Source organism: Rhinoraja longicauda, chromosome 39, assembly GCF_053455715.1.
Source record: "Rhinoraja longicauda isolate Sanriku21f chromosome 39, sRhiLon1.1, whole genome shotgun sequence".
Classification (NCBI taxonomy): Eukaryota; Metazoa; Chordata; class Chondrichthyes; order Rajiformes; family Arhynchobatidae; genus Rhinoraja; species Rhinoraja longicauda.
In genome coordinates, this window is record NC_135991.1 from 16127653 (window position 1) to 16140213 (window position 12561).

The 12561-nt window shown below is 51.3% G+C and overlaps 1 protein-coding gene across 1 annotated transcript in view; it reads right to left on the reverse strand.

Annotated features, from left to right (window-relative positions):
- The window catches only part of LOC144611267 (histone-lysine N-methyltransferase SETD1A-like), a 14003-nt gene extending 2670 nt beyond the window's left edge, over window positions 1–11333 (reverse strand). Inside the window, exons 1-3 of the mRNA XM_078430314.1 lie at window positions 11205–11333; window positions 9885–10004; window positions 6057–6194 (exon numbers count right to left, since the gene is read on the reverse strand). Coding sequence (XP_078286440.1) covers window positions 6057–6194; window positions 9885–10004; window positions 11205–11324 — 378 coding nt within the window. The 5' untranslated portion in view covers window positions 11325–11333. The remainder of the gene's footprint in view (window positions 1–6056; window positions 6195–9884; window positions 10005–11204) is intronic.
- Between the last annotated feature and the right edge of the window lie 1228 nt (window positions 11334–12561).

A 12561-nucleotide genomic window follows, 5' to 3' on the forward strand; every position in this document is an offset into this window, starting at 1 on the left:
CTTCTCCCCATACCCCCTGACTCCGCTATCCTTAAGAGCTCTATCTAGCTCTCTCTTGACGATCTAGTTCTCTCTTGAGTGCTCTATCTCGAGCTCTATCCTTAAGAGCTCTATCTAGCTCTCTCTTGACGATCTAGTTCTCTCTTGAGTGCTCTATCTCGAGCTCTATCCTTAAGAGCTCTATCTAGCTCTCTCTTGAATGCATTCAGGGAATTGGCCTCCACTGCCCTTCTGAGGCAGAGAATCCCACAGATTCACAACTCTCTGACTGAAAAAGTTTTTCCTCATCTCCGTTCTAAATGGCCGACCCCTTATTCTCAAACTGTGGCCCCTGGTTCTGGACTCCCCCAACATTGGGAACATGTTTCCTGCCTCTAACGTGTCCAACCCCTTAATAATCTTATACGTTTCGATAAGATCCCCTCTCATCCTTCTAAATTCCAGTGTATACAAGCCCAGTCGCTCCAGTCTTTCAACATACGACAGTCCCGCCATTCCGGGAATTAACCTGGTGAACCTAATAACGAGAGGATTGAGTATAGGAGTAAAGAGGTCCTTCTGCAGTTGTACAGGGCCCTGGTGAGACCGCACCTGGAGTACTGTGTGCAGTTTTGGTCTCCTAGTTTGAGGAAGGACGTCCTTGCTATTGAGGCAGTGCAGCGTAGGTTCACCAGGTTAATCCCCGGGATGGCGGGACTGTCGTACGAGGAAAGATTGGAAAGACTGGGGCTTGTGTTCGCTGGAGTTTAGAAGGACGAGAGGGGGATCTTATAGAGAGACGTGTAAAATTATAAAAGGACCGGACAAGCTAGATGCAGGAAACATGTTCCCAATGTTGGGGGAGTCCAGAACCAGGGGCCACACAGTCTAAGAATAAAGGGGAGGCCGTTTAAAACTGAGGTGAGGAGGAACGTTTGCAGTTGTGAATGTGTGGGATTCTCTGCCACAGAGGGCAGTGGAGGGCGATTCACTGGATGGGTTTAAGAGAGAGTTAGATAGAGCTCTAGGGGCTAGTGGGATCAAGGGGTACGGGGAGAAGGCAGGCACGGGTTACTGATTGTGGACGGTCAGCCGCGATCACAGTGAATGGCGGTGCGTACAGGCTGGAAGGGCCGAGTGGCCTCCTCCTGCATCTATTTTCTATGTTTCTATGTTTCGCACGCACGCACAAACACACATACACTCTCTCAATCTCATGCTATCTCATTTTTGGAGAGTTGGGTTGAGTTGGGTTAGGTTAGGTTGGGTTGGGTTGAGTTCAGTTGGGTTGAGTTGAGTTGGGTTGGGTTGGATTGAGTTGGGTTGAGTTGGGTTGAGTTGAGTTGGGTTGGGTTAAGTTGGGTTGGGTTGAGTTGGGTTAGGTTGGGTTGGGTTGAGTTCAGTTGGGTTGGGTTGAGTTGGGTTGAGTGTGGGTTGAGTTGAGTTGGGTTAGGTTGACTTGGGTTGCGTTGAGTTGGGTTGGGTTGGATTGAGTTGGATTGGGTTGGGTTGAGTTGGGTTGAGTTTTGTTGAATTTTGGAGAGTTGGGTTGGGTTGGGTTGAGTTGGGTTGGGTTGAGTTTGGTTGGGTAGAGTTGGGTTGGGTTGAGTTGGGTTGAGTTTTGTTGATTTTTGGAGAGTTGGGTTGGGTTGGGTTGAGTTGGGTTGCGATGGGTCGATTTTTGGTGAGTTGGGTTGGGTTGGGTTGAGTTGACTTGTGTTGACTTGGGCTGGGTTGAGTTGGGTTGAGTTGAGTTGGGTTGAGTTGGGTTGGGTTGGGTTGAGTTGAATTGGGTTGGGTTGAGTTGGGTTGAGTTGGATTGGGTTGAGTTAGGTTGGGTTGTGTTGAGTTGGATTGGGTTGAGTTGAATTGGGTTGGTTTGGGTGCAGCAGTGGTTTGGTTGATTTTTGGAGAGTTGGGTTGGATGGGTTGGGTTGAGTTTGGTTGGGTTGGGTTGAGTTGGGTTGGGTTGGGTTGAGTTGAGTTGGGTTGAGTTGACTTGGGCTGGGTTGAGTTGAATTGGGTTGGGGTGGGTTGGGTTGAGTTGAGTTAGGTTGAGTTAGGTTGGGTTGAGTTGAGTTGGGTTGAGTTGGGTTGGGTTGAGTTGGGTTGGGTTGGGTTGATTTTTGGTGAGTTGGGTTGTGTTGGGTTGGGTTGAGTTGAGTTGGGTTGAGTTGGGTTGAGTTGGGTTGGGTTGAGTTGGGTTGAGTTGGGTTGAATTGAGTTGGGTTGGGTTGATTTTTGGTGAGTTGGGTTGGGTTGGGTTGACTCAACCCAACCCAACTCAACCCAAGCCAATAATTCAACTCAACCCAGCCCAAGTCAACCCAACCCAACCCAACTCACCAAAAATCGACCCAACGCAACCCAACTCAAGGGGTTGGGTTGAGTTGGGTTGGGTTGAGTTGAGTTGGGTTGGGTTGAGTTGAGTTGGGTTGAGTTGGGTTGGGTTGGGTTGAGTTGGGTTGGGTTGGGTTGGGTTGAGTTGAATTGGGTTGGGTTGGGTTGGGTTGGGTTGGGTTGAGTTGGGTTGGATTGGGTTGAGTTGGGTTGAGTTGAGTTGAATTGGGTTGGGTTGGGTTGGGTTGAGTTGAATTGGGTTGGGTTGACTTGGGCTTGGTTGAGTTGAATTGAGTTGGGTTCAGTTGGGTTGAGTTCGGTTGAGTTGGGTTGGGTTGGGTTGGGTTGGGTTGAGTTGAATTGGGTTGGGTTAGGTTGAGTTGAGTTGGGTTGAGTTGGGTTGGATTAGGTTGAGTTGGGTTGGGTTGAGTTGGGTTGGATTGGGTTGAATTGGGTTGGATTGAGTTGGGTTGAGTTGGGTTGAGTTGGGTTGAGTTGGGTTGATTTTTGGTGAGTTGGGTTGGGTTGGGTTGAGTTGAGTTGGGTTGAGTTGGGTTGGGTTGAGTTGAGTTGGGTTGGGTTGAGTTGGGTTGGGTTGAGTTGGGTTGGGTTGAGTTGGGTTGGGTTGAGTAGGGTTGCGTTAAATTGGATTGGTTGGGTTGAGTTGGGTTGGGTTGAGTTGGGTTGGGTTGAGTTGGGTTGGGTTAAATTGGATTGGGTTGGGTTGAGTTGGGTTGGGTTGAGTTGGGTTGGGTTGAGTTGAGTTGAGTTGGATTGAGTTGGGTTGGGTTGAATTGGGTTGGGGTGGGTTGGGTTGAGTTGAGTTAGGTTGAGTTGGGTTGGGTTGAGTTGGGTTGAGTTGGGTTGGGTTGGGTTGAGTTGGGTTGGGTTGGGTTGATTTTTGGTGAGTTGGGTTGTGTTGGGTTGGGTTGAGTTGAGTTGGGTTGAGTTGGGTTGAGTTGGGTTGGGTTGAGTTGGGTTGAGTTGGGTTGAATTGAGTTGGGTTGGGTTGATTTTTGGTGAGTTGGGTTGGGTTGGGTTGACTCAACCCAACCCAACATCAACCCAAGCCAATAATTCAACTCAACCCAGCCCAAGTCAACCCAACCCAACCCAACTCACCAAAAATCGACCCAACGCAACCCAACTCAAGGGGTTGGGTTGAGTTGGGTTGGGTTGAGTTGAGTTGGGTTGGGTTGAGTTGAGTTGGGTTGAGTTGGGTTGAGTTGGGTTGGGTTGGGTTGGGTTGAGTTGAATTGGGTTGGGTTGGGTTGGGTTGGGTTGGGTTGAGTTGGGTTGGATTGGGTTGAGTTGGGTTGAGTTGAATTGGGTTGGGTTGGGTTGGGTTGAGTTGAATTGGGTTGGGTTGACTTGGGCTTGGTTGAGTTGAATTGAGTTGGGTTCAGTTGGGTTGAGTTCGGTTGAGTTGGGTTGGGTTGGGTTGGGTTGGGTTGAGTTGAATTGGGTTGGGTTAGGTTGAGTTGAGTTGGGTTGAGTTGGGTTGGATTAGGTTGAGTTGGGTTGGGTTGAGTTGGGTTGGATTGGGTTGAATTGGGTTGGGTTGAGTTGGGTTGAGTTGGGTTGATTTTTGGTGAGTTGGGTTGGGTTGGGTTGAGTTGAGTTGGGTTGAGTTGGGTTGGGTTGAGTTGAGTTGGGTTGGGTTGAGTTGGGTTGGGTTGAGTTGGGTTGGGTTGAGTTGGGTTGGGTTGAGTAGGGTTGCATTAAATTGGATTGGTTGGGTTGAGTTGGGTTGGGTTGAGTTGGGTTGGGTTGAGTTGGGTTGGGTTAAATTGGATTGGGTTGGGTTGAGTTGGGTTGGGTTGGGTTGAGTTGAGTTGAGTTGGATTGAGTTGGGTTGGGTTGAATTGGGTTGGGTTGGGTTGGGTTGGGTTGGTTGATTTTTGGTGAGTTGGGTTGAGTTGAGTTGAGTTGAATTGGGTTGAGTTGGGTTGACTTGGGCTGGGTTGAGTTGAATTGGGTTGGGTTGAGTTGGGTTGAATTGGATTGGGTTGGGTTGAGTTGGGTTGGGTTGAGTTGGATTGGGTTGGGAGAGAGAGATTGGGGAGCGATGGGGAGATGGCGGGTGACACTCACGGTGCAGCAGTGGTTTGGTTGAATTTTGGAGAGTTGGGTTGGATGGGTTGGGTTGAGTTGGGTTGGATGGGTTGGGTTGAGTTGGGTTGGGTTGGGTTGGGTTGAGTTGGGTTGGGTTGAGTTGGGTTGGGTTGACTTGGGCTGGGTTGAGTTGGGTTGATTTTTGGTGAGTTGTGTTGGGTTGAGTTGGGTTGAGTTGAATTGGGTTGGGTTGAGTTGGGTTGGGTTGAGTTGAATTGGGTTGAGTTGAGTTGAATTGGGTTGGGTTGACTTGAGTTGGGTTGGGTTGAGTTGGGTTGGGTTGAGTTTGGTTGGGTTGGGTCGATTTTTGGTGAGTTGGGTTGGGTTGGGTTGGGTTGGGTTGAGTTGGGTTGGGTTGAGTTGGGTTGGGCTGGGTTGAGTTGGGTTGAGTTGGGTTGAGTTGGGTTGGGATGATTTTTGGAGTGTTGGGTTGGGTTGCGTTGGGTTGAGTTTGGTGGTGTTGGGTTGGGCTAGGTTGAGTTGGTTTGATTTTTGGAGAGTTGGGTTGGGTTGAATTGGGTTGAGTTCAGTTGGGTTGAGTTTGGTTGGGTTGGGTTGAGTTGGGTTGGGTTGAGTTGGATTGAGTTGGGTTGATTTTTGGTGAGTTGGGTTGGGTTGAGTTGGGTTGAGTTGAGTTGGGTTGAGTTGGGATGGGTTGGGTTGGGTTGAGTTGGGTTGAGTTGGGTTGATTTTTGGTGAGTTGGGTTGGGTTGGGTTGAGTTGAGTTGGCTTGGGTTGGGTTGAGTTGGGTTGGGTTGAGTTGGGTTGAGTTGGATTGGGTTGGGTTGACTTGAGTTGGGTTGAGTTGGGTTGGGTTGAGTTGGGTTGAGTTGGGTTGGGTTGAGTTGCGTTGATTTTTGGTGAGTTGGGTTGGGTTGGGTTGGGTTGAGTTGAGTTGGGTTGGGTTGAGTTGAATTGGGTTGGGTTGGGTTGGGTTGAGTTGGGTTGGGATGGGTTGAGTTGGGTTGAGTTAGGTTGAGTTGGGTTGGGTTGGGTTGAGTTGAGTTGGGTTGGGTTGAGTTGGGTTGATTTTTGGTGAGTTGGGTTGGGTTGAGTTGGGTTGGGTTGATTTTTGGTGAGTTGTGTTGGGTTGGGTTGAATTGGGTTGGGTTGAGTTGGATTGGGTTGAATTGGGTTGGGTTGAGTTGGGTTGAGCTGAGTTGGGTTGGGTTAGATTGGGTTGAGTTGGGTTGGGTTGAATTGGGTTGGGTTGGTTTGAGTTGGGTTGAGTTGGGTTGGGTTGAGTTGGATTGGGTTGAGATGAGTTGGGTTGCGTTGGGTTGGGTTGATTTTTGGTGAGTTGGGTTGGGTTGGGTTGGGTTGACTCAACCCAACCCAACTCAACCCAACCCAACCCAATTCAACTCAACTCAACCCAATTCAACTCAACCCAGCCCAAGTCAACGCAACCCAACCCAACTCACCAAAAATCGACCCAACGCAACCCAACTCAAGGGTTGGTTTGGGTTGAGTTGGGTTGGGTTGGGTTGAGTTGGGTTGAGTTGGGTTGGGTTGGGTTGAATTGGGTTGGATTGAGTTGGGTTGGGTTGAGTTGGGTTGGGTTGGGTTGGGTTGGGTGAGGGAGACTGGGGAGCGATGGGGAGATGGCAGTGGACACTCACGGTGCAGCAGTGGTTAATGAACCGCGCTAGATTCCCCGATTTCGTCGCGTCGATGATCGTGTCGTGGTCGACGCGGAAGAGGTAACTGCTCCCGATGCCGGCGTCCTCGTATCTCCGCTCTCGCATGTCAGCAACCACCTGGAGCACAGAGGAAGAGAGAGAGAGAGAGAGAGAGAGAGAGAGAGAGAGAGTTGGGTTGAGTTAGGTTAGGGGGAGGTGCAGCGAGACCTGGGTGTCCTTGTACACCAGTCACCGAATATTGGCGTGCAGGTACAGCAGGCAGTGAAGAAAGCCAATGGCACGTTGGCCTTCATAACGAGAACAGTTGAGTTTAGGAGTAAAGAGGTCCTTCTGCAGTTGTCCAGGGCCCTGGTGAGACCGCACCTGGAGTACTGTGTACAGTTTTGGTCTCCTAGTTTGAGTTTAGGAGCAAGGAGGTCCTTCTGCAGTTGTACAGGGCCCTGGTGAGACCGCACCTGGAGTACTGTGTGCAGTTTTGGTCTCCTAGTTTGAGGAAGGACGTCCTTGCTATTGAGGCAGTGCAGCGTAGGTTCACCAGGTTAATCCCCGGGATGGCGGGACTGTCGTACGAGGAAAGATTGGAAAGACTGGGCTTGTGTTCGCTGGAGTTTAGAAGGACGAGAGGGGGATCTTATAGAGAGACGTGTAAAATTATAAAAGGACTGGACAAGCTAGATGCAGGAAACATGTTCCCAATGTTGGGGGAGTCCAGAACCAGGGGCCACACAGTCTAAGAATAAAGGGGAGGGCGTTTAAAACTGAGGTGAGGAGGAACGTTTGCAGTTGTGAATGTGTGGGATTCTCTGCCACAGAGGGCAGTGGAGGGCGATTCACTGGATGGGTTTACGAGAGAGTTCGATAGAGCTCTAGGGGCTAGTGGGATCAAGGGGTATGGGGAGAAGGCAGGCACGGGTTACTGATTGTGGACGGTCGGCCGCGATGGCGGTGAATGGCGGTGCGTACAGGCTCGAAGGGCCGAGTGGCCTCCTCCTGCACCCGTTGTCTGTGTTTCTATGGGTTGTCGCCTAGTCGTGGTGGAGAAGCTCGTGTGGTCCAGAGATCCTGAGAGCGATGCCATCTGGAGCTACCCTCCTGGTAGGATCACCACTGGATCACCACTGGATCACCACTGGATCCTGACCCAGATCTGACAAGGACCGTGCGCTGGGATGTCTGTGCTCCAGTCTCCCCACGTTAAAGAAAGTCACGCACGGGCGTCCAACGTAAAAGTGGGGTCGGTCACACTTGCTTCCACTGACCGCCGATGGGGTGGGTTGAGTTCTGGAGAGTTGCGTTGGATTGAGTTGGGTTGGGTTGAGTTGGGTTGAGTTGGGTTAAGTTGGGTTGAGTTGGGCTGGGTTGGGTTGCGTTGAGTTGGGTTGGGTTGGATTGAGTTGGGTTGGGTTGAGTTGGGTTGAGTTGGGTTAAGTTCGGTTGAGTTGGGCTGGGTTGGGTTGCGTTGAGTTGGGTTGGGTTGAGTTGGGCTGGGTTGCGTTGAGTTGGGTTGAGTTGGGCTGGGTTGCGTTGAGTTGGGTTGGGTTGGGTTGGGTTGGGTTGATATTTGGAGTGTTGGGTTGGGTTGAGTTGAGTTGAGTTGGGTTGGGTTGATATTTGGAGTGTTGGGTTGGGTTGAGTTGAGTTGAGATGTGTTGGGTTGAGTTGGGTTGGGTTGATTTTTGGAGTGTTGGGTTGGGTTGAGTTGGGTTGGGTTGATTTTTGGAGTGTTGGGTTGGGTTGAGTTTGGTTGGGTTGAGTTAGGTTGAATTGGGTTGTTGAGTTTTGGAGTGTTGGGTTTGTTTGAGTTAAGTTGAGTTGGGTTAAGTTGGGTTGAGTTGGATTGAGTTGGGTTGGGTTGAGTTGGATTGAGTTTGGTTGTGTTGGTTGGGTTGGGCTGGGTTGGGTTAAGTTGGGTTGAGTTGGATTGAGTTGGGTTGGGTTGAGTTGGATTGAGTTTGGTTGTGTTGGTTGGGTTGGGCTGGGTTGGGTTGAGTTGGGATGAGTTGGGTTAAGTTGGGTTGAGTTGGGCTGGGTTGGGTTTGGTTGAGTTTGGTTGTGTTGGGTTGGGCTGGGTTGAGTTGGTTTGATCTTTGGAGAGTTGGGTTGGATTGAGTTGAGTTGTGTTGGGTTGAGTTGGGTAGGGTTGATTTTTGGTGTGTTGGGTAGGGTTGAGATGGGCTGAGTTGAGTTGTGTTGGGTTGAGTTGGGTAGGGTTGATTTTTGGTGTGTTGGGTAGGGTTGAGATGGGCTGAGTTGAGTTGTGTTGGGTTGAGTTGGGTTGGATAGATATTTGGAGTGTTGGGTTGGGTTGAGTTGGGTTGGATTGGGTTGATTTTTGGAGTGTTGGGTTGGGTTGAGTTGGGTTGGGTTGGGTTGAGTTGGTTGGGTTGATTTTTGGAGTGTTGGGTTGAGTTGATTATTGGAGAGTTGGGTTGGGTTGAGTTGGGATGAGATGGTTGGGTTGAGTTGGGTTGGGTTGGGTTGAGTTGGTTGAGTTGATTTTTGGAGTGTTGGGTTGGGTTGGGGTGGGTTGAGTTTGGTTGTGTTGGGTTGGACTGGGTTGAGTTGGTTTGACTTTTGGAGTTGGGTTCGGTTGAGTTGAGTTGCTTTGAGTTGTGCTGAGTTGGGTTGAGTTGGGTTGAGTTGGATTGAGTTGGGTTGGGTTGTTGTGTTGGGTTGGGATGATTTTGGAGTGTTGGGTTGGGTTGCGTTGGGTTGAGTTTGGTGGTGTTGGGTTGGGCTAGGTTGAGTTGGTTTGATTTTTGGAGAGTTGGGTTGGGTTGAATTGGGTTGAGTTCAGTTGGGTTGAGTTTGGTTGGGTTGGGTTGAGTTGGGTTGGGTTGAGTTGGATTGAGTTGAGTTGGGCAGACGGGTTGAGTTGAGTTGATTTTTGGAGGGTTGACTTGGATTGAGTTGGGTTGGGTCGTTGTGTTGGGTTGAGATGGGTTGGGATGATTTTTGGAGTGTTGGGTTGGGTTGAGTTGCATTGAGTTGGGTTGGGTTGGTGGTTGGGTTGAGTTGGGTTGGGTTGAGTTGGGTTGGGTTGATTTTTGGAGTGTTGGGTTGGGTTGAGTTAGGTTGAATTGCGTTGGGTTGAGTTTTGAGTGTTGGGTTGGGTTGAGATGGGTTGAGTTGGGTTGAGTTGAGTTGGGTTGAGTTGGGTTGAGTTGAGTTGGGTTGTGTTGGATTGAGTTGGGTTGGGTTGAGTTGAGTTGGGTTGGGTTGGATTGATTTGAGTTGTGTTGGGTTGGGTTGAGTTGGGATGAGTTTGGTTGAGTTGGGTTGGGTTGAGTTGGGTTGGGTTAGGTTGTGTTGGGTTGGGCTGGGTTGAGTTGGTTTGATTTATGGAGAGTTGGGTTGGGTTTTAGTTGAGTTGCGTTGAGTTGGGTTGGGTTGATTTTTGGAGTTTTGGGGTGGGTTGGGTTGAGTTGTGTTGGGTTCGGTTTTAGTTGAATTGCGTTGAGTTGGGCTGAGTTGAGTTGTGTTGGGTTGAGTTGGGTTGGGTTGATAATTGGAGTGTTGGGTTGGTTGGGTTGATTTTTGGAGTGCTGGGTTGGGTTGGGTTGAGTTGAGTTGAGTTGGGCTGAGTTGAGTTGTGTTGGGTTGAGTTGTGTTGGGTTGATTTTTGGAGTGGGTTGGATTGGGTTGGGCTCGGTTGAGTTGGGATGAGTTTGGTTGAGTTGAGTTGGGTTGGGTTGGGTTAGGTTGAGTTGGGTTGGATTGAGTTGGTATGGGTTGGGTTGGGTTGAAATGAGAGGGTGAGGGAGGGAGGGAGGGAACATGGCTGGAGGGTGAGGATCAGATACATACCTGCCTTATACTCTGGCCAACGTATTCTATGACCATCTCGTCTGCCGCGATGGGCTCCATTGCGAACAAACCCCACTCGTGTATACGACTGCGGCCAAATCGTAACTTCTTCTTACGAAACTGGGGGAGAGAGAGACGGGGGAGGGAGTGAGGGGGTCATGTCAGGGGGATGTTGTAACCTCCCCTACCCTCTCCCCTCCTCTCCTTTCTCTCCCCTCCCTCTCCCCCAAAGCTTTCGCCGAGGATTTCAGTACAGGAGCAAAGAGGTCCTTCTGCAGTTGTACAGGGCCCTGGTGAGACCGCACCTGGAGTACTGTGTGCAGATTTGGTCTCCTAGTTTGAGGAAGGACGTCCTTGCTATTGAGCAGTGCAGCGTAGGTTCACCAGGTTAATCCCCGGGATGGCGGGACTGTCGTACGAGGAAAGATTGGAAAGACTGGGGTTTGTGTTCGCTGGAGTTTAGAAGGACGAGAGGGGGATCTTATAGAGAGACGTGTAAAATTATAAAAGGACCGGACAAGCTAGATGCAGGAAACATGTTCCCAATGTTGGGCGAGTCCAGAACCAGGGGCCACACAGTCTAAGAATAAAGGGGAGGCCGTTTAAAACTGAGGTGAGGAGGAACGTTTGCAGTTGTGAATGTGTGGGATTCTCTGCCACAGAGGGCAGTGGAGGGCGATTCACTGGATGGGTTTAAGAGAGAGTTAGGTTGGGTTGGGTTGGGTTGGGTTGAGTTGGATTGAGTTGGGTTGGGTTGAGTTGTGTTGGGTTGAGGTGGGTTGTGTTGAGTTGGGTTGGGTTGAGTTGGGTTAGGTTGGGTTGAGTTGTGTTGGGTTGGGTTGAGTTGTGTTGGGTTGAGGTGGGTTGTGTTGGGTTGGGTTGGTTGGGTTGGGTTGGGTTGGGTTGAGTTGGATTGGGTTGGGTTGAGTTGTGTTGGGTTGAGGTGGGTTGTGTTGAGTTGGGTTGGGTTGAGTTGGGTTAGGTTGGGTTGAGTTGTGTTGGGTTGGGTTGTGTTGAGTTGGGTTGGGTTGAGCTGGATTAAGTTGGGTTGGGTTGAGTTGTTTTAGGTTGAGTTGGGTTGAGTTGTGTTGGGTTACGTTGGGAGGAACGTTTGCAGTTGTGAATGTGTGGGATTCTCTGCCACAGAGGGCAGTGGAGGCCGATTCACTGGATGGGTTTAAGAGAGAGTTAGATAGAGCTCTAGGGGCTAGTGGGATCAAGGGGTATGGGGAGAAGGCAGGCACGGGTTACCCTCTCTGCCGCCTCTCTCCCCTCTTTCCCTCCCTCCTTCCCTCCCTCCCTCCCTCCCACAGTGGCTACCTTGAGCTGATTAAACTTCAGAAGGTCGCTGTCTACCAGGGCCGAGGTCCCGATGGCACTCAGCAAACGCCTTTGTTCCGATCTTCTCTCTGACAGCAACCGGTTGCTCCCCTGGCCCATCGCTGACGCGGACCGCTAAAGAGAGAGAGAGAGAGAGAGAGAGAGAGAGAGAGAGAGAGAGTCACAATGTCACAGAGCGATACAGTGCGGAAACAGGCCCTACCTTAGGCCCAACTCGCCCACACCGGCCAACATGCCCCATCTACACTAGTCCCACCTCCCCACACCGGCCAACATGCCCCATCTACACTAGTCCCACCTTTGCCCACACCGACCAACATGCCCCATCTACACTAGTCCCACACCGACCAACATGCCCCATCTACACTAGTCCCACACCGACCAACATGCCCCATCTACACTAGTCCCACCTGCCCACACCGGCTAACATGCCCCATCTACACTAGTCCCACCTGCCCACATCTACCAACATGCCCCATCTACACTAGTCCCACACCGACCAACATGCCCCATCTACACTAGTCCCACACCGACCAACATGCCCCATCTACGCTAGTCCCACCTGCCCACACCGGCCAACATGCCCCCATCTACACTAATCCCACCCGCCCACACCGACCAACATGCCCCATCTACACTAGTCCCACCTGCCCACACCGACCAACATGCCCCATCTACACTAGTCCCACACCGACCAACATGCCCCATCTACACTAGTCCCACCTGCCCACACCGACCAACATGCCCCATCTACACTAGTCCCACCTGCCCGCGTTTGGCCCACATCCCTCCAAACCCGTCCTATCCATGTACCCGTCCAAGTGTCTCTTAAACGTTGCGATAGTCCCAGCCTCAACTACCTCCTCCGGCAGCTCGTTCCATTCACCCACCACCCTCTGTGTGGAAACGTTGCCCCTCAGGTTCCTATTAAATCTTCCCCCCCTCCCCTCTCTCACCTCAAACCCGTGTCCTCTGGTCCTCGATTCCCCTACTCTGGGCAAGAGACTCTGTGCGTCTACCCGATCTATTCCCCTGGTGATCTTGTCCACCTCTATAAGATCGCCCCTCATCCTCCTGCGCTCCAAGGTAGAGAGTCCCAGCCTGCCCCCAACCTCTCCCTGCAGCTCAGGCCCCTCGAGTCCTGGCTACATCCTCGTCAATCTTCTCCGCGCCCTTTCCAGCTTGAGAGAGAGAGGAGGGAAAGAGAGAGGAGAGAGAGAGGAGGGAGAGAAGAGGGAGGGGGAGAGAGAGGAGGGGGAGAGGAGAGGGGGGAAAGAGAGGAGGGAGAGAGGAGAGGAGAGAGGGGGGAAAGAGAGGGGGGAGAGAGGGGAGGGGG